This window comes from Mustela nivalis (assembly GCF_964662115.1).
Source record: "Mustela nivalis genome assembly, chromosome: 7".
NCBI classification, from domain to species: Eukaryota; Metazoa; Chordata; class Mammalia; order Carnivora; family Mustelidae; genus Mustela; species Mustela nivalis.
This window is the reverse complement of record NC_139026.1, coordinates 6190341-6211420: the sequence shown is the minus strand read 5'-3', so window position 1 is coordinate 6211420 and position 21080 is coordinate 6190341. Positions and strand designations below refer to the sequence as shown.

At 46.0% G+C, this 21080-nt stretch overlaps 1 protein-coding gene across 3 annotated transcripts in view; it reads right to left on the bottom strand.

The window, feature by feature from the left end:
* Positions 1-21080, bottom strand: part of TCF20 (transcription factor 20) — a 119053-nt gene that overhangs the window by 12081 nt on the left and 85892 nt on the right. For all 3 annotated transcript variants that reach the window (XM_082739914.1, XM_082739915.1, XM_082739913.1), the window contains one exon: positions 3112-3205. In XM_082739914.1, coding sequence (XP_082596040.1) covers positions 3112-3205 — 94 coding nt within the window. The remainder of the gene's footprint in view (positions 1-3111; positions 3206-21080) is intronic.

The window sequence follows — 21080 nt, the reverse complement described above, 5'->3', positions numbered from 1 at the left end:
GCTGGCTGCTGAGAGCGAGGAAGAGTGTGTGAGAGAGAGGACAGAGCGGCTGCATGATGGAATGTGCCAGACCACGACTCGGTGAATTACAGCTCAGACGCAGCGCAGAAACATGTTGGGGAAGAAAGAGAGCGGAAAGGGACAGACTAAAACCCAAACTCCCTGAACTGACATTTCAAGGCTCTCTTCTTACTCCCTCTGGCCATACAGCGCCCTGGCCACCGGCCGCTCTTCAGCAAGTGCAAACACACACTTTTGTGAGAATCGAACTGTGGCGTACTAAGCGTTATCTTTCTGTATTTTTCCAGTCCTTCAGCTGTGCCTCCTATGGAAACTTGGAAAGAGAACAGAAAGGCAGGGAAAGGAGGAACAAGAAGGACATGTAGCTCGAGTGACTTCCCGGGAAGGAAGGGTGGCCTGGATGAACCCGGACTCCCCTCTCCCACCTGTCAGATCCCACTCTGAGCTTACGCCCCTGTACCTGCTTCCCACACCTGGACGGCCAAGCCCTCCCCGCCTCTCTCTCAAGCACTTAGAGGTAACCTGCTCCCTGCCACTGGCTGGGCCCTCGCTGATGTTCCCTATCCTTCTCCCCCTCCTTCCGGAATGAAAGTACTAGGAGGGCCGGTGAGGGGAGACATGTGCTCAGAAAGGAACTGGTGAAAACGTCCACTGAAAGGGTAAGACTCTAGACGGAGAGAGAGGACATTCTGAGGCTAAAGCTCAAAGTCAAAATTTAAGGGTTCCGCATCATTCATTCACTGGATGGAACTTTATGGACAAGAGTATCCCCTTCTTTCAACAGTCATGATACTGCGAAACACTACTCTGATCATCTCAACAGACAGGGAAAAGATGGTAGGATGCAAAAGCCGTGGTTGAGAGATAAAAACACTCAGCAAAGCAGGAAGACAGGGAACTTCCTCAGCTGCGTCAAGAACATCTGTGAACCCCCCCCCACCCCCCAGCTATCACCACACTTACTGGGTCAGAAACAAGGCAAGGATGTCAGCTCTTGCCGCTGCTACCCAGCATTACGTTAGAAGCTCTAGCCAAGACAATTAGGCAAGAAAAAGAAATAAAAGGCATCTGACTGGAAAAGAAGTGAAACTACCCATTTGCAGATGACATATCTTGTATATAGAAATCCATTAAAAAACTATTAGAACTAATCAATGAGCTGAGCAAAGCTGCAGGATACAAGATCAATACACGAAATCAATTGTTTTTCTATATGTTCACAACAAACCATCTGAAAACTAAATTAGGAAAACAACCGCATTTACAATCACACTAAAAATAATAAAATACTTCAGAACAAGTTTAATGAACAGGCGCAAAACTTACACTCTGAAAACTACAAAACGCTGTTGATTGAAATTCAAGAATGAGACAAAGGCAGAGACGCTGCCTGGCCATGGGCTGGAAGACTTTTGTTACGATGGTAAGACTGCTCTGCTGCACCTGCAGACTCAGTGCAATCGTTAGTGTTTTAATTGCTGTTTTTTTTTTTTTTTTTTTTAAATAGAAACAGACCAGCTGATCTTAAAATTCATATGAAGTAGCCAAGGACCCAGAACAGCCAAAACAATCTTGACAAAAGGAATATTCAGAATACTCATACTTTCCAATTTCAGAATCTACTACAGAGTTCCAGTAATCAAGACAGTGTGGGACTGGACAAAGTTCAGAAATCAGCCCACACACCTATGGTCCACTGGTTTTTGACAAAGGTCCCGAGATCATTCAATGAGGAAAAAGTAATCTTTTCTACAAATGGCCCTAAGACACTGGAATCCACGTACAAAAGAGTGAAGTGGGCACCTGAGTGGCTCAGCGGGTTAAGCGTCTGCCTTCAGCTCAGGTCACGATCCCAGCGTCCTGGGATTGCGTCCCACATCAGGCTCCCTGCTCGGCGGGAAGCCTGCTCCTCCCTTTCCCTCTGCCTCTGCTTCCCCTTGTTTCTGCTCTGTCTCTGTCAAATAAAGTCTTAAAAAAAAAAAAAAAGAGGGAACTGGAGTCCTATTTCATACCATATATAAAAATTAACTCAGAGTGGATCAAAGACCCATGTAAGAGACAAGTTCTGAGAGGAGAAAACACAGGCATAAATCTTTGTGATTTTCTGGATTAGGCAACAGTTTCTTAGACGTAAGAAAAAGGAACAGGCCATGAAAAGCAAAAACAACAAAAGAAAAAAATGGATGAACTGAACTTCACGCAGACGCCAGCCGTCATCAGCCACCAGGGAAATGCTCCAATCACCATGAGATGCTGGGGTGGCGGGGACACAAGAGGCAGGTAACGGCAGGCGCCGGTGAGGATGTGGAGACCGAAGCCCTCCTACTCTGCTGGAAGGACGGGAAAGTCACGTGGGGAAAGTCTGACCGTCCTGCCGCAGTTACCACACGACCCAGTAATTCCACTCCCAGGTTTAAACCCAAAGGAAGTGAAAACATTCGATCTACAGAAAGCCTTGGGAGTGTGCACTGCAGCATTATTCATAATAATCAAAAAGGAGAAAACAATCTCAACGTGCACGGACTGATGAGCGGTCTGTAACGTATGGCGTGCCCGAGACACTGTTGGACAATAAAAATGAAGCCTGATGTCTGCTGCGACACGGACGAACCTGGAAAAGCGCGACGTGAAGCCACAGATGCCGGCGTCCTAAGGAACACCTACTGTGCGATTCCACTTACAGGAAGTGCCCAGAGCAGGCAAATCCATCAAGATATGAAGTAGGTCAGTGGTCGCCAGGGACTCGGGTGGGTGGAGGGGGAGTGGCCACTAATGGGCAGGAATTTACGAGGTGACGAATATGTCCTAAAATGGACTGCGGTGACGGGTGCACGACTCTGTGAGTGTACTAACTCAAACCCACTGGACTGTACACCTGAAGAGTGAATCACATGTGAATTATACAAATAAAACTGTTATTATGACCCTGTTTCACTCCTTTTTATTATCCTCTCTGCATTCCTGTAGAACCACACACAGAACGGGGTCAGAAGAGACACAGAAGAATGATAAAGGAAAGAAGGCAGAGAGAGTCAAAGTGACCGTCCCAGCCTTAGGACGCTCTGGACGAGGGCCGTGGCCCCATCTTACCTGCGTCAATGGCACACGGGTAGTGGTATCGGAAGGAACAGCCTTTGTTGTAACAGCCCAAGGTGGCACCTGCCTCCTGGCAGTGGGAACATTTCTGAAAAGAAAGAAGTGTGGCACGTCAGCATCCCAGAATCCAGCCCTCCCCCAGCCCCGTCCGGCACACCCCAGCTCGTCTCTGTGGTTACAGGTCGGCGGTGGGGGGCTGGGCCGGTCCGCTGCGAACCGCCACTCACTGACCGCACCGTGGAAAGGATCCAGCAGAGACGGGCTAGGCCAGGCCTCGTAAATGGCCACAAATAGATACAACAGCACAAGGCAATGGGGTGGGGTGGGGCACCCAGACCGGTCCCTGGTGCTCCTGCCGGCCGCCCGCCCAGACCGGTCCTGGTGCTCCTGCCGGCCGCCCGCCCCCACACGTGCTTGCCCGTCCTTTCGTCATTCCTCCCGCTTCTTAAAATGCCAGATCTTGCCTATTTATTTCTGCTGTGGAAGTCTGGGGTGGGAGGAGAGGGTAAGATAGTAGAGTTATATATAAACCTTTTAGAATTAAAAGTGGAATTTGGTTTCTAGTTCTTGTATTTGTAAGATTTTATTTTTGTTCTACTTATCCCAAATGCCCAATACAAGTATATGTCTCTCTTCAGAAAAGATGGGCTCCTGTGTGCAAATGGTATTTTTACACACAAATCCTATTTTAAATGCACTAGGAAACCTGCCACAAATTTCTGGCTAAGTGAGACATTATTCCGTAATTAAGATGTTCCTCCTTATATGGGCAGGTTTTCTTAAAGTGGGGCACATCTCTATCATCCCTGTGATCGCTCAGTCCTGTCGGCATGCGAAATGTGACCTAGCAACAATAATCATTATTTGTAAAATTCAGCCAAATCGGCCCTACTGAGGGAGGCTGCAAATCCTTCTGGTGGCCGAGGCACACCCAGATGAAGCCACCTGAGTGATACAGATGCTTGCTCCTGATTCTAGGAAAAATAATACAAAAGTGCTCCCCTCAGCCAATGTGCTTGTGGAGAAGGCCTCCCCGCAGGGGCCGGCACCCTCCAGGGGGCAGTAAGCCCAAAGGATGCCCTTCTCCCCCTTTCTCATGCGAAGGCAGAGCCCAGCTGGGGGCCCAGAAGTCAGTGTGGCTCCAGTGGGAGTAAAGCTCACCTGGACCGAGTTTCCCTAATGCAGATCGCCACTAAACCCACACCAGGGCCAGCCACAGCACCACCTCGGGGCCTTGCCATGCCACGGGTGTCGCCGTGTGCCAGAGCCATAAACCCAGTCATTCGGTCCTGGAAGCTTCCCCCTTCCACAGATGAGGTGCCCGAGGCACCTGGAGCGGAAGTTCTTGCTCCAGGTCAGAGCCCATTCAAAATGACCGCCCCGGCATCCTCCAAAGACAAGGGGGCAGGAAGAGGGCCGTAAGCCAATGTCCTCCGCGAGCTCTGCCTTTCTCTCAGAAGACCCACGTCCTGGGTGCTGAGGATCCAGAAACAAAAGATTACTCCGTGGCTGGAGTAAACCAAGGACCGCTGGCAGCATTCTGAACAGCCCTCGACTGTACCCCTGTCCGGGCCACAGAGGACGTTCAGAAGTGAGGTCTCCCTGCTAAGTGGAGGGGACAACTGTGGCTCATCTGTCAGTGCCTCCCCCCCCCCCCCCGCCCCGCAGCAGTTTCCGCTGGAGGCCCTTCTGACTGAAGAAGCTGGATCAGCTCCCCACACTTCTGCTCCAGGCCCTCCCCGCCCTGAGGGACAGGGGGTAAACCCCAGTCAGTGGTGGCCATTTACGAATGGGTGTAGCAAGCGCTCCTGGTAGGGAAGCCCCAGGTTAAGGAACTTCCAGGAAAGTTTCACCTCTCTTTAACCGGGACAAGAGGCAGGAACAGGCTGCTCACTCTGCCGGTCAGTGGGATGAAGAGATCTGGTGAAATCCCGTTATCACCAGGAAGGGAGAGCTCTTAAGACAAAGCCCAAGCTGTTGAGGACAGCAGAGCGACAGGACAGAGGGAACCTGGACCCTTTGTGACACTGTTGACGACTCTATTAACCAGGTCCAGAACCATCCCATCTCCAGACTGCTAAAGGAGATGACACTTAAAAAAAAAAAAAGTCACTTTTAAATTTTCTAACATACAGTCATCACTGATACTGGAAGGGACTAATATCCGAAGCACGGCCACAGAAGGTCACGTGTGCAGGCTGTGGAACCTAAGCAACCCACTAGCAAACGCTCCCACTGCCGCCTCTATGTGCTCCTGGCCAATTCCTAACCTCTGCTTCCTTAAATGGCAAACACGAACCTACCTAACAGTACTATCCACCCCACAGAGCTGGGAGGGTTAGTGTGTGAATCAGGCTGAAGACAGCGTCTGGATCAAAAGCGTCGGTAGATGTGAGTGACACAGACCACCGGTGAGAAGCAACCTGCAAAGCTGGCCTTGTCATCACCTGAGCTCCTGGACAGGAAGGAGAAACAACCAAGCTTCGGGCTGAACAATGTCCATCTCCTTCCTACCTCAGCTCAGCACAGGTCTCCGTCCCCTGCAGGGCCTCTCACTGCTCCTGGCCCTGAACTAGCCCATAGGCCACCGTGCCCATCTTCTGCAAAAAGAAAGCAAACTCACCCCTCACCAAGAAATCACCAATAAAATGACGCTTGCTTCTTTCAGGTAAAAAGCACAATTAATTCACTACATTGCATCCAGAGGAGAAAAACCCTGTATGGTATACTCGGGCCTTGGAGAAAGGACATTAAAAGAATTCGGTTCAGTGGCTACGGTGTAATCCTTGGACCAGCAACATCAACATCACCCTGGAACTTATTAGAAATGGAAATTTGGGGATTCTGGGAAGATGGGGGAGTAGGCAGCACCAGGAATCTCTCTCTCCCTCATGGACAACAACTGCATTGGCTGAATCTGTCTGCTACAACTATTCTGGAACTCTGGAGTCTGTTGTAGGCGTACAGCTTCCGGGGGAAGACTTGGGTGGTAAACGGCAGCTAATTTTGGTCAATGTCAACTCCTAGGAGCACAGCGGCAGCTATCCAGCTCCGACGCCCGGCCAAGCGGCAGGCAGCTGTGCACACGATCTTGGAGCAGCTTGCACACAGCTTGTGGGAGCGAGAGGGGGAGGGCGGGCAGAGAGAACCCTGTCTTCCAGGTATCGGGAGGGATCCCTGCTCTGACTGCTGATGATCGGTTCGATCACGGAGGTGCAAACACAGGAGGGTAGCTACTGCTGCAAGCCCCTCCCCCTCAAGCTGAAATGACTTCCGGGGGATTGAAAAGACTGGCACCCTCTCCCCATCATTTTTTGCTTTTTTCCCTTTGGAGAGCTAGACATTAAAGAGTAGGATGTTAAAAAAAACAACAACTACATACATGGGTATGATTAGACCCATGTATTCCTGGGGAAAGGCTCAGAAAAGACCCGAGACTTTAAGTTGACACCTCAGGCTGATCCTAGGCACAGAGACAGCATAAATAGTAAAAAAGCCAAAAACAAATCCAAAAAACACAACACCACCAAACCCAAAACAATTAACAACCTCCCAAAAAGCAATGCTTGGGAAAGGGAGAGAATCTAATCTTCAGAGTTATCACATTATTTTATTTAATCATTCATGAGAGCAAGTGGACAGGAGCAGAGGGAGGGAGAGAATCTCAAATAGACTTCACACTGAGCCTGACATGGGACCTGATCTCAGGAACCTGAGATCATGACCTGAGCCAAAACCAAGAGTCAGACACTTAACTGACTGAGCCACCCAGGGGCCCCCAGAGTTATCACATTATTATTATTAATTTTAAAGATTTTATTTATTCATTTGACAGAGATCACAAGTAGGCAGAGAGGCAGGCAGAGAGAGAGAGGGAAGCAGCCTCCCTGCTAAGCAGAGAGCCCCATGTAGGGGCTCCATCCTAGGACCCTGGGATCATGACCTGAGCTGAAGGCATTATCCCACTGAGCCACCCAGGCGTCCCGAGTTATCACATTATTAAATTCAAATATCCAGTGTTTAAGAAAGACTCATAAGGCATATGCAGAGACAGGAAAGTATGGCCTATGCAAAGGAAATAAATAAATCGACAGAAACCTTCCCTGAAAAAGACGCAAGGGCAGGTACACTAGACAAATACTTGGAGAACTGTCTCAGAAATGCTCAAGGAATTAAAGAGAGATGGTGGGGCACCTGGGTGGCTCAGTGGGTTAAGCCTCTGCCTTTGGCTCAGGTCATGATCTCCGGGTCCTGGGATTGAGCCCTGAATCAGGCTTTCTGCTCAGCAGGGAGCCTGCTTTCTCCTCTCTCTCTGCCTGCCTTTCTGCCCACTTGTAATCTCTGTCAAATAAATAAAATTTAATAAAATAAATAAAATCTTAAAAAAAAAAAAAGAATTAAAGAGAGAGGGAGATCGTCAAGAACACAATGTGTGAACAAATAAAAATACGAGAAAAGAAAACCTAAAAAGATACCAAAATAAATTCTTCTTAAAGTTGATAACTGTAATAACTGAAATTTAAAAATTCATTAAAGGGATTCAAAGGCAAACTGGATCAGGCTGGAAAAAGAATCAATGAACCTGAAAATAGGGTAATGGAATTACTGAGTCTGAGGAACAGGGGGGAGGAAAAAAAAAAAGGGCCAAAGAAAAGTAAACAAAGCCTAAGTGAAACCATTAAGCAGACCAACGTAAGTACTAAGGGAGTCCCAGAAAGAGAAGACAGAGGAAGGGGCAGAGACAATTTTGGAATGACTGCAAACTTCCTAAATTTGGTGGAAGATATGAATATAAACATCCAAGAAGTTCAATAAACTCCAAGAAAGAGATTTGCAGTGAGACAAATTATACTCAAATTTTCAAAAGCCAAAGAGAGAACATTGGGAGAAGTGAATTGTTACAATCCTCTCTATAAAATTATTTGCAGGTTTCTTACCAGAAACTTTGAGGACAGCAGTGGGCTGATGTATTCAAAGGGCTTAAAACAAAACAAAACAAAACAAAACAAAAAAACTATCAACCAAGAATCCTATACCTGACAAAGCTGTCTTTCAAGAATGAAGGAGAAATCGGGACATTGCCAAATAAACAAAAGCCGACAGTGTTCACAACTGCTAGCCTTCCTCTGTAAGATGTGCTCAAGGGGGTCTGCAGGTGAAGCTGTACAGAGAAATAAAAATCTTTTTTTTTTTTAAAGATTTTATTTATTTATTTGACGAGAGAGAAATCACAAGTAGATGGAGAGGCAGGCAGAGAGAGAGAGAGAGAGAGAGAGAGGGAAGCAGCCTCCCTGCTGAGCAGAGAACCCGATGCGGGACTCGATCCCAGGACCCTGAGATCATGACCTGAGCCGAAGGCAGCGGCTTAACCCTCTGAGCCACCCAGGCGCCCCCAGAGAAATAAAAATCTTAATAAAGGTGAACACATGGGCAATTAGAAAAGCCAAGTGCTACTGCAGCAAAGGCTCATAAATGCATTTTTTTCTACATGATTTAAGAGATTAAAACAGTTAAATTAAAAAAAATTATCAGTGTAAAAGCTACTATTATTGTAACTTTGGTTTGTGACTACAAATCTTGTTTTCTACACAATTTAAGAGAACACTACATTTAAAACATTATTAGTTTATGTTTTGGGGTATACAACATATAAATATATAATTTTGTGACATCAACACCTGAAAAGATTAGAACTGCAAAGGAGCAGAGTTTTCGTGTGTCACTAAAATTAAGTTGGTATAAATTCAAATTAAAGTGTTAGTAATGTTAAGATGTTACATACAACCCCCATGGTGACCTTAAAGAAAATCAATATTAAATATATAGAAAAGGGGGCGCATGGGTGGCTCAGTGCGTTAAGCCTCTGCCTTTGGCTCAGTGAATCATGATCAGGGTCCTGGGACAGAGCCCCACATTGGGCTCTCTGCTCAGCAGGGGGCCTGAACCCCCCCCCCCCGCCAATGCCTCTCTGTCTATTTGTGATCTCTCTGTCAAATAAATGAGAAAGAAATTTAAACTTTTCACTATAAAAACTGAATACAGAAAAAGACAGTAATGCAGGAAATGAGGGACATAAAACTACAAGACATCTAGAAACAAAATAGTGAAATGATAGAAGGTGCCTATTATCGTAATTATTTTAAATGTAAATGGATTAAACTCTACAATCAAAAAACAGAGACTGCCAGAATGGATACAAACTTATGATTCAGCTATATGTTATATATAAGAGAGTTACATTAGATACAAACGGACAAAGTGAAAGGACAGAAAGAGATATTCTATGCAAACAGTAATCAGAAGGGAAGAGTGCCTATCTTAATATCAGACTAAATAGACTTTATGGATTAAAAAAACAGAAAGAAATAGGGTGCCTGGGAGGCTCAGTGGGTTAAGCCTCTGTCTTTGGCTCAGGTCATGATCTCAGGGTCCTGGGATCAAGCTCCACATCAGGCTCTCTGCTGAGCAGGGAGCCTGCTTCCCCCCTCTCTTTGCCTGCCTCTCTGCCTACTTGTGATCTCTGTCTGTCAAATAAATAAATAAAATCTTAAAAAAAATACAGAAGGAAATAGAGCTTCACACTAATAAAGCAACTTGTCTAACAGACATATACAGAACATACCACCCAGCAACAGAGTACACATTCTTTCAAGTGTACATGGAACATCTTCCAGGATACAGCACATATTAAGCTACAATTAAGTCCCAAATGATTTAAAAAGATATACTACAAAGTATCTTCTTTGACCACAATGAGATAAAGTTAGAAACGAGTAACCAAAGGAAAATGGAAAATTCACAAAGTTTTGAAAATTAAACATCTTAAAAGAAAAAAAGATTCATTTATTTGAGAGAGTGTGTGCACAGGTGTGGGGGAGGGACAGAGGGAGAGAAAGAATCCCAAGGAGACTCTCCACCCAGCAAATGACTGAGTCACCCAGGTGCACCTAAACAACATACTTCTTTTTTAAAAAGATTTATTTATTCATTTTAGAGAGAAAGAGAGAGCATGCACACACACACACACACACACACACACACACACACACGCAGCGGGAAAGATTCAAGCAGACTCTGTGCTGAGCATGAAGCTGGATACAGGGCTCAATCTCACAACCCTGAGATCATGACCTGAGCTGAAACCAAGAGTCAGACGCTTAACCAACAGTGCCATGCAGTGCCATGTCCCTAAACAACATACTGTGAAACATAAAATGGATCAAAGAAGAAATCACAAGGGAAATAAAAATATTCAGAGATGAATGGAAAGAATGGAAAGAAAACTGCAACCATCCAAAACCTTTGGGATTCAATTAAATTTGTGCTAAGAGGGAAATTAATAGCTATAAATGCTTATATTAGAAATATAAGCATTAGAAATAAGAAGGATCTCAAAGCAACAACCTGACTTAAAAACTTAGGTAACTACAGAAAGAAGAACAAACTAAACCCAAAGCTAGAGGAAAAAGGAATAAAAAGGATCTGAGTGGAGATAACTGAAACCTAGAATAGGCTCAGAGTAGAGAAAAATCAGTGAACCCAAAAGTTGCTTCTTTGCAAAGTTAACAAAATAGACAACACTTTAGCTGGATGAGAAAAAGAAAAAAACAAAGAAAGAAGTCTCAAATTCCTAGAACAGAAATGAAAATGGGGCATTACTACTGATTCTACAGAATAAAAAAGACTGGGACTCTTGGGTGGCTCAGTTGGTTAAATGTCTGCCTCTGGCTCAGGTCATGATCTTAGGGTCCTGGGATTGAGCCCTGCCTTGGGGTCCCTGCACATGGTGGGGTTTGTTTCTCTGTCTTCCTCTGCCCTTCCCCCTGTTCATGCACTCACACTCTTTCTCCCTCTCTCTCAAAAAAGATTTTTTTAAAAAAGATTTTATTTATTTACTTGAGAGAACTAGAGAGAGAGAGAGAGAGAGAGAGAGAGGGAGCGGGCAAGTGGGGGAGGAACAGAGGTACCTCTCAAATAAATAAGATATTTTTTAAAACAAGAAAAACAAAAGGGATTAAAAGAGTACTATGAGAAACTGTACACCAACAAATTGAATGATCTAGAGGACATGGACCAATCTGCAGAAACACAAAAACCTACCAAGATTAAATCATGAAGAAACAGAATACCTGAATACACCTATAATTACTAAGGAATTTCAATCAGTAATAAAAAAATCTGCCCCCAGGGTGCCTGGGTGGCTCAGTGGGTTAAAGCCTCTGCCTTTGGCTCAGGTTATGATCCCAGGGTCCTGGGATCGAGTCCCGCGTCGGGCTCTCTGCTCCACAGGGAGCCTGCTTCCTCCTCTCTCTCTACCTGCCTCTCTGCCTACTTGCGATCTGTCTGTCAAATAAATAAATAAAATCTTAAAAAAAAAAAATCTGCCCCCAAAAGAAAAGCACTGAACCCAATGGCTTCATTGGTGAATTCTACCAAACATCTGAACTATCTGAACACTGACTGAACTATTTGAACTAATACCAATTCTTGTGACCCTTCCCCCCTAAATTAGAGGAATATTTTCAATATTATTCTGAGGCCAGCATTACTTGAAACCAAAGTCAGACAAATACACTATAAGAAAAAACAAACTACAAATACTCCTTATGAATAATTACATAAGAGTCCTCAACATAAATACTAGCCAACAGAATTCTGCAGCACATTAAAAGGATTACACGCAAGGGCCAAGTGGGATTTATTCTTGGAATGCAAGGATGGGTCAACACAAGAAAAATGCTCAGTGTAATACATGAACATTATGAAGGAAATAACCAGATCGCCATCTCAATTGGGGCAGGAAAAGGTTCCAACAAAATTCAACACTCCTTTTATGATAAAAACATTCAACAAACTAGGAATGGAAGGGAACTACCTCAACATAACAAGAAACATAGGAAAAACCCACAGGGATTATCATACCTAATGGTGAAAGATGAAAGCCGTTCCTCTAAGATGAGGAACAAGGTAAGGATGCTGGCTTTCACCAGACTTAACCATTTTCACCATTACTTAACATAATACAGAAAGTTCTAACCAGAACAATTAGGAAAGAAAAAAGAAACAAGAGGTGTCCAAACCAGACAGGAAGAAGTAAAATTCTCTGTAGATGATACGATCTTATATATAGAAAACTCTCAAGCACACCAAAAACCTGTTAGAACTAATAAGTGAATTTGGCAAAGTAGCAAGATATAAGATCAGTACACAAAACATCAATTGCACTTCTACATACAAAAAATGAACAATCTGAAAAGGAAATTAGACAAATGCTTTTGATTTTCAATAGCATCAAAAATAAAAGTAGGGGCGCCTGGGTGGCTCAGTGGGTTAAAGCCTCTGCCTTCAGTTCAGTTCATGATCCCAGGGTCCTGGGATCGAGCCCCACATTGGGCTCTCTGCTCAGCAGGGAGCCTGGCTTCCCTCTCTCTCTCTCTGCCTGCCTCTCTGCCCACTTGTGATCGCTATCAAATAAATAAAATAAAAATCTTAAAAAAATATATAAATATTTAGGAATTAACTAAGGAAGTTAAAGACTTGTACAATGAAAACTACAAAACACTGCTGAAAGAAATTAAAGAAGATATGAATAAATAGAAACCCATCCAATTCTCATGGATTAGAAGACAGTATTACTCAAGTACGAATACTATGCAAAGTGATCTACATATTTAATGCAATCACTATCAAAATCCCAATAACTTTTTTAAAAAGATTTTATTTATTTATTTGACAGAGAGAGATTACAAGTAGGCAGAGAGAGAGAGGAGGAAGCAGGCTCCCTGCTGAGCAGAGAGAGCCCGATGCGGGACTCGATCCCAGGACCCTGAGATCATGACCCGAGCCGAAGACTGAGGCTTTAACCCACTGAGTCACCCAGGCGCCCCTAATAACTTTTTTCACTCATAGAAATAGAAACACCTATCCTGACCCATTTGGGCGAATGAATGGACCACGAAGAGCCAAAATAATCTTGGAAAAGAAGAAAAACTGGAAGACTCATACTACCTGATTTCAAAACTTACTACAAAAGCTACAGTAATCAACAGTGTAGTCCTGGCATAAAAAAACGATACAGACCGAGAGAACAGAATAGAGTGTCCAGAAGTAAACTCTTGCATATAGAGTCAAATGATTTTTTTAAAAAGATTTTATTTATTTAAGGGCGCTGGGTGGCTCAGTGGGTTAAAGCCTCTGCCTTCGGCTCGGGTCATGATCTCAGGGTCCTGGGATCGAGCCCCACATAGGACTCTCTGCTCAGCAGGGAGCCTGCTTTCTCCTCTCTCTCTCAGCCTGCCTCTCTGCCTACTTGTGATCTATTGTCTGTCAAATAAATACATTTTAAAAATCTTAAAAAAAAAAAAGATTTTATTTATTTATTTGACAGATATCACAAGTAGACAGAGAGGCAGAGAGAGAGAGAGAGAGAGGAGGAAGCAGACTCCCCACTGAGCAGAGAGCCCGATGCAGGGCTTGGTCCCAGGACCCTGAGATCATGACCCGAGCAGAAGGCAGAGGCTTTAACCCACTGAGCCACCCAGGTGCCCCTGGTCAAATGATTTTTTTTTTTAAAGATTTTATTTATTTATTTGTCAGAGAGAGAGCGAGCGAGAGCGAGCATACGCAGACAGAGTGGAAGGCAGAATCAGAGGGAGAAGCAGGCTCCCTGCGGAGCAAGGAGCCCGATGTGGGACTCGATCCCAGGACGCTGGGACCATGACCTGAGCCGAAGGCAGCTGCCCAACCAACTGAGCCACCCAGGCGTCCCTCAAATGATTTTTGACAAGGGGGCCAAGACCATTCTTCAACGGGGAAAAGGACAGTCTCTTCAACAAATGCTGCCAGGAAAACTAGATATCCACACGCAAAAGAATGAAGCTGAATCCTTCCTAACACCGTATACAAAAATTAACTTAAAATGGATTGAGAACCTAAACCTAAGACCAAAACAACAGAACTCTTAGAAGAGAACATAGGCTTCACAACAGTGGGTATGGCAGCAATTTTTGGGTTATGACACCCAAGGCCCACATAACAAAAGAAAAAAGAAACAAATAGGACTTCATGAAAATTAAAATATTATATACATCCGAAGATACCATCGACAGAGTAGAAGGGTGATTTATGGAATGGGAGAAGATATTTGCAAATCTTACACAGAATAAGTAAATAAATAAAACTCCACAACAACAAAACAGCAAAACAAGCCCTGAATAGTATTTCTCACAACATACAAACGGCCAAGGAGCGCGTGAAGCAGGAAGCTCAGCGTCGCTCATGATCAGGGAAATGCAAATCAAGACGACGAGATACCACCTCATACCCAAAAGAACACCTACTACAAAAAAACAAACAAAAACAAAACAAAACCAAACCCACCCAAAACAACAAGTGTGGTAAGGATGTGGAGAAACTGGAATCCTTGGGCACTGCCGGAGTGAATGAAAAATGCAAAGCCACCGCGGGTAACAGGATGGCGGCTCCTCAGAACGTCACAGATGCCCAGAAGTGAAAGCAGGTCTCGCCTGCACACCTGTGTTCACGGCAGCATTAGTCACAAAAGCTAAAATGTGGGAGCAACTCAGGTGTCCGCGGACGGATGAAGAGAAACAAAACGCGGTACATATGTACAACGGACTATCATTTGACCTTTAAAAGAAGGAAACTCCGCCAGCTGCTACGAGCGGGGAACCTTTTGCCGAGGCCATCGTGCTACTGAATGAAGCCAGTACGAAAAAGACACATACTGGATGAGCCACTTACATGAGCTCCTTCCAACAGTTAAAACAGAGAAAGCGTAAGGGTGGCTGCCCTGGGGCGGGGTACAGGAAATGGGGTGCGTCTCACGGGTACAGTCTCAGTTTTGTTAGATGGAAGAGTTCTGGAGAAGGACGGTGGCCGATGGCCGAAATGCAAGTCCTCAAGGCCCATCTCAGTCCGTGCTGGGGCAGTGTCCAGGCAATTCTGACACAGGACACAATTTGAGAAGCCACGGGTTCAATGTCAAGTCCCCAGCTTTTTCGGTGAGGAAAACAAAGACCGAGAGAGACGGGACAACCGGATGAATAAGGATTTCAGGTGTCCTGGGGGAGATTTACCGCTGGCTTCCCCATACTTCTGCCCCTACTGACCGATGCAGACCATGGGGCATGACAGGCAGAGCGGCCCCACGACATGTCCAAGATGTCCAAGCTCATCCCCAGGACCGGCCACCGCACACGGTAAAGGGAGTCTGCAGACACGACTAAGCCGAGAACCCTGGGATGGAGAGTACGCCAGGTTAGCCAGGGGGCTCCCGTCCAGTCACACGGGCCCGTGCAGGCAAAGAAGCCCCCCCGGAGGCAGTGAGCGTTGAGGGCTTTAGGGTGATGGGGTGATGGGAGCAGGGTCAGAGATGCTGCTGGTTCTGAGGACGGAAGAAGGGGCCACGAGCCAAGAATGGGGATGGCCTTTAAAAGCTGGAGACAAGAAAACGAATTTCTTCCTTGGAGCCTCCAGAAAGGAACTCAGTCCCGCTGACACCTCAGCCTGAGCCTAGGGGGACCTGTGCCAGACCCAAGACCGACCAAACTGGAAGGCTGAGTTTGTAGTCGTGTGTTACAGCAGCGAAGGAGACTAGTCATGGGGGGACTTCCTGTGAAAATCTCACATTTTCCTTTTACATTCTTCAATGTAACACATTTCTTTCTCCCTCACGGAAATTTCACTCCCATTTTATTGGGCAAGTCCTGGCACCATCAGTGACACCGGAACTAGAAGGGACACTGGTTCTATCATTAGTGCCCTTGTTTCTCCTTCAAGAAACAGCTAGAAGCAACGTGGCCTGCTGGAGATCAGGTGACTAGAAGGACCCACAGCTTCGACACACCCCAAGCTTGACCTTCTCCGTACCGTACCGCGCGGCCTGCTGGGCCCCTCATTTACACAAGTATCCAACAGTCGGAAAGTACTTTCTACATGCCAGGTGCCAAAGACAGAATAGAAAAACTTATCTCTATAGTGTCCTCTTTTTCTTTCTTTCTTTTTTTTTTTTTAAAGATTTTATTTATTTATTTGACAGACAGAGATCACAAGTAGGCAGAGAGGCAGGCAGAGAGAGAGAAAGGAGGAAGCCGGCTCCCTGCAAAGCAGAGAGCCCAATGTGGGGCTCGATCCCAGGACCCTGGGAACATGACCTGAGCTGAAGGCAGAGGCTTTAACCCACTGAGCCACCCAGGCGCCCCTGTCTTCTGTTTCTATTCTCCCCTTCCAGGGAGAGAATAGTACCCAGGCTAATACCATTTCTAATTGTTCTAATAGTACCCAGGCTAATACCATTTCTAATTGTTTTTTGTTTTGTTTTACCTTTTACCTGAAGAAACTACACTACCATTCTCTTATAATGCAAATGATAGAATAAAGTCACTGCACAGCTTAATGTCCTTTGCTTTTTTTTTTTTTTAAAGATTTTCTTTATTTATTTGACAGAGATCACAAGTAGGCAAAGAGGCAGGCAGAGACAGAGAGAAGGAAGCAGGCTCCCTACTGAGCAGGGACCCCGATGCGGGGCTCGATCCCAGGACCCTGAGATCATGACCTGAGCCAAAGGCAGAGGCTTTAACCCACTGAGCCACCCAGGTGCCCCATGTCCTTTGTTTTTGACTGCGCTGCCACATAATACTGCTCCCCCCACACATGAGACACAGTGGGGCTTCAATCACAGTTTCTAAATCAAAGTATGTTCTTCAAACAAGCAACAGCCCAGTCTTCCAAATAGCCAAATTTTCATGTATTACTAAAAGAAATATAGTTATTTTTTAGAAATCTGACATTTGGGACACTGAGTGGCTCAGTCGTTAAGCATCTGTCTTTGGCTCGGGTCATGATCCCAGGGTCCTGATCCCAGGGTCCTGGGATCGAGTCCCACATCGGGCTCCTTACTCAGCGGGGAGCCTGCTTCTCCCTCTGCCTGCTGCTCCTCCTGCTTGTGCTCTGACAATTAAATAAAACCTTTGACAAAATAAGTAAGAAATCTTGACATTTCTGACACTGTCATCTTGGGAAATCGGCTATAAAATGTATTCTTAGTTTTGGGACACGTTTGAACAACAGAGAGTGGCCAAACAGCCACCCTGATCCCTTCACCAGCCCTTGTCACTGTCGCTAAATCACCTAAGAGCAGTTTAATCCGCATCTGACAGGAGCTCTGAGGGAGAATTTTGCTTGCCTCTTCATTCACAGAAAGGCTCCTTCCTAGGAGATGTAACAGCGACCTGAATCATCACTGTGTTTAATGAGCATCTCGAAGCAGCCTCAGAGCGCCGAAGCATCTGGGTCAGAGTGTCGTTAGGGCTGGCGATTGGTTCTGTTTGAGGCTTGACGATCCCGCGCCTTGCCCCTGCCGGGCCCGAGGTGGCTTTCACAGAGCACCACACACACTTCTGCTCATGCTCACGTTATTTATTCATGTTTGTCCACCTTCCCTGAACCGGGAGACTCACTGTATCCCCAGGGCCCAGCACCGCGTAGAGACCATAAACGTGGCCCGATGGAGTGAACACAACGTCTAACCAATCTGAGCGCCCAAGAAGACGAACGAGGCCACTCTTCAACAGGGAGTACACAGCCGGCGCTGGCAGAGCCTGGAGAATGTGGAACAAGGTATGGGCTCATTTTTGGCCAGAGCTCCCCGCCCCTCTTTTAATTACATTTCCTGTATCTAGGACAGAAGCCTCTGCCACCAGAGCAACCTACCCCAGCTACGTGGCAGTGACAAGGTTCCCATACAAGGAGCTACCCTCTAAGGTCCTCCAAGCATCTTTCTTTGATGCAACTCTGCATCCTACCAATTTTCTTTCAAGAGCACTTCGAGGTGTCGGCCAAAGCAATCCATATAAAACCCTATATGTTTTGGGTCCTTGCTTCCTCAGAGCTAGATAATCTCCTTATGTTCCCTCGAGAAAGCCCAAGAGACCAGCCAGAGCATTCTGCTGCTGCCTGCCGTGCTCAGACTCCAGAGCCGGCTTGGCAACAGACTCTGGAACCCACACCACAGCCCAGAGCACCAAGGTTTCACAGCCAACGCTGAAGGGCCAGAAAGTTCTCTGGCACTATGGGGAGGTGTAGTGATGGGTCTGAAAGGTGCATTTGTGTCCCGTAGCTTTTCTAGGAAACTCCTCAATTTCAGAAACTGAACCCATTAAATGCACCTCTTAATAAATTACGACACCAGGGCAAATGCCCGTCTGTCAGTGTTAAAAGGATGTGTGTACAAGAAAACAAAGTTTCAGGTTGGACGTGGCTTTTTGGAAGAAATGTGGATGGCCTCATCTCAGTACTGTCCAGGTCTGGAGCAGTGCCAAGGGCCGGTGGAAGAGAACCTGAGGGTGCCAGCTCTTGTATGAAGGCCAAGAAAGTCAGCACATCAATTTTACCATCTGTAAAATGGGGACAATAATATTTGCTTTGCCTTCCTCATGAGGTTGTTGTGTGAAGTAACTGCAATGTCTTACAGTTATGTAATTAATAGGACTTATAAAAACATATAAAACATCTCTCCATCTATAATACGTCCTATTTTTGGCAGTTACTGATGTCAAAATTAGACCGAACAGAAACCAAGTAGAGTCTATTAAATTAGGACGAACTGGGTTAAACAATGATTTTTTGAAACTTTCCCCCTTAGAATCCTGCCTGAAACAAGCAGCCCCCAGGGGGGCCTGAACATCTGTCACACGGTCCCACTGCAACTTCCGAGGGTGTGTGTGCTCAGCTTTTGACTATAAATAACAGCAATTATTCTTAGGGTTTGGGGAAGCACTTTTGCACTGGAAGGTACTAAATAAACAAGGAGAAATGAAACTATGCACCATCAAGTCCTAATTAAACACTTGCAGGAGGTCAGAAGCATTGAAAACTATCCCAAAAGCAGCGCACTGAGCACAACCGGGATGAGGCCAAGTGCCCGGCAGGCTGGTCGGCTGCGTCAGCAGCTCCTTCCCTCTTTGGCCTGTTCCGTGGACGGCGGGCTCTGGCTGCCTGCACCAGTGTCACCTGCCCCGTGCTCCTGGGTTCTCCCAGCCTATCCCCACCCTTGTTATGCAACCCCACTCACCCACATTAGAATGATCTAGAATGATTTCTCCCACTGCTTCTGGATCTCCTGCTGCCACAAAGGGCTGAGGCCTAGGAGGTGGTATTGCCCCTCCCCACACTTCTAGAGCCTAACAGTTCACCTCTGTCCCATGGGATGGTCATCTACTTTCCACCAAAACCAGAAGAAAAAACACACACATCCAATCTTCCCTAATCTGATCATTATCTTTCAGATAAAGAATTAGAAGTATCCTTTTAGACCCCCCCACTTCCATCCCATCAAAAAGTCCCCCATCAAAAAGTGGTTCTGCTGCCGACCCTGAAATTATTAGTTTCTTTGGGAAAGCTTTTCAAACCACACTAAAAACCTACACTAAGTGTCTCTGTGGCTGAGTCAGGGTTGAGGGGAGGCTGGCCCTGGAGGTGGAACAAAATGCAGGACAGCAGCACCAAGGTCAAAGTCAACGTGCAGCTGTTCTCTGGCAGTCTCCTAGTTATATCCCTGATCCACGAGGAGAGTCTGTTCCCTGAATACCCTTCCTACTGCCTTTGTACCCGCAGATGGATTTACAGTAAAGTTATGATGCTTTGAATTAGGCCAGAGGGCTCGCGATTAAAGGACTCTTTTCTCTTCATTAACAATGTCCTTCCCTGTCTTTCTGCACTTCATCTGCCAAACAGAGGAGGCCAGGATTTAGCTATAACCTTGAGCACACGGAAAACACACTTAGCGTACACATGCCTCTATACAATGGATTTGTTCATTCTATCATACAGCAAATGAATAATGTAAAATTAGGTCTCATATGCAACTGGGCAAGGGTGTCTTTCCTCTGGAAGACTCTATCACATAGACCTTTTTTGTGGATGCTCTTTGGTGAATCCAGATTCCCACAGGTCCGTGTGCTGGAAACAAGGTCCATCTGTTTCTCTCCATCAGCTGGCATGGTAACTAGGGGCGAGCAGGTGAGTCAGGCTGGCGCTTCTTTACAGAATCACAAGATGCGAGTTATTCTACTGAATATGAAGAAAGGATCTGATTTCCTGACAAGCTGTTCTTGGGACTTTAATTTGCCTCATTAGCATGTTGACTCTGAGTCTGTGGCGCAAAACTGCCAAGTCCTGAACCTGGAAACAAGGGCTGGAGGAAAATGAGGAGCCACCAGACTGGCCTGGCCTGCACGCGCTGTTTTCTCTGCTCCCTCCCCTCCCCTGAACGTAACCATACTCGTGTCTCTAAAGGCTGAAAGAGACCCTGTGATCCAGGGGCCTCTGATACTCAGTGGACTTTGCTTGGTATCTCGGTTTTCTTAAATGGTATCGCCTTCAGAAATGTAAAGATCGTTCCTTTTCATTGCTCACTCAACACACTTTTATAGCATGCCTATGGGCAAGGCAAAGGGGCCCCAAACTGAGGACCCAAAGTCCAAGTAGTGTCTGTACTCAGGGAACTTCCAAAACAGTCTGTGATGGGCTATATATGACGTCAGCAGGATCCTAGAGGTTAATGGTAGCATGTCAGCCTCTTTACGATCAAGTAAGCTCTTTTTTTTTTTAAATATTTTATTTATTTATTTGACAGACAGAGATCACAAGTAGGTGGAGAGGCAGGCGGAGAGAAAGCTGAGGAAGCAGGCTCCCTGCTGAGCAGAGAGCCCGATGAGGGGCTCAATCCCAGGACCCTGGGACCATGATCTGAGCCAAAGGCAGAGGCTTTAACTCACTGAGCATCCAGGCGCCCCTAGGAAAGTATGCTTGAGGGACTATTGTTGAGCAGTGGTGAAGGAGTAGGAACCACTTGGGCAAGGGGGCAGGGGAGTCCTCCAGAGCAGAGAGAACAAACCGCCTTGTAGGAACGAAGGCGCAGGGTGTCGAGGGCGCAGGCGGGG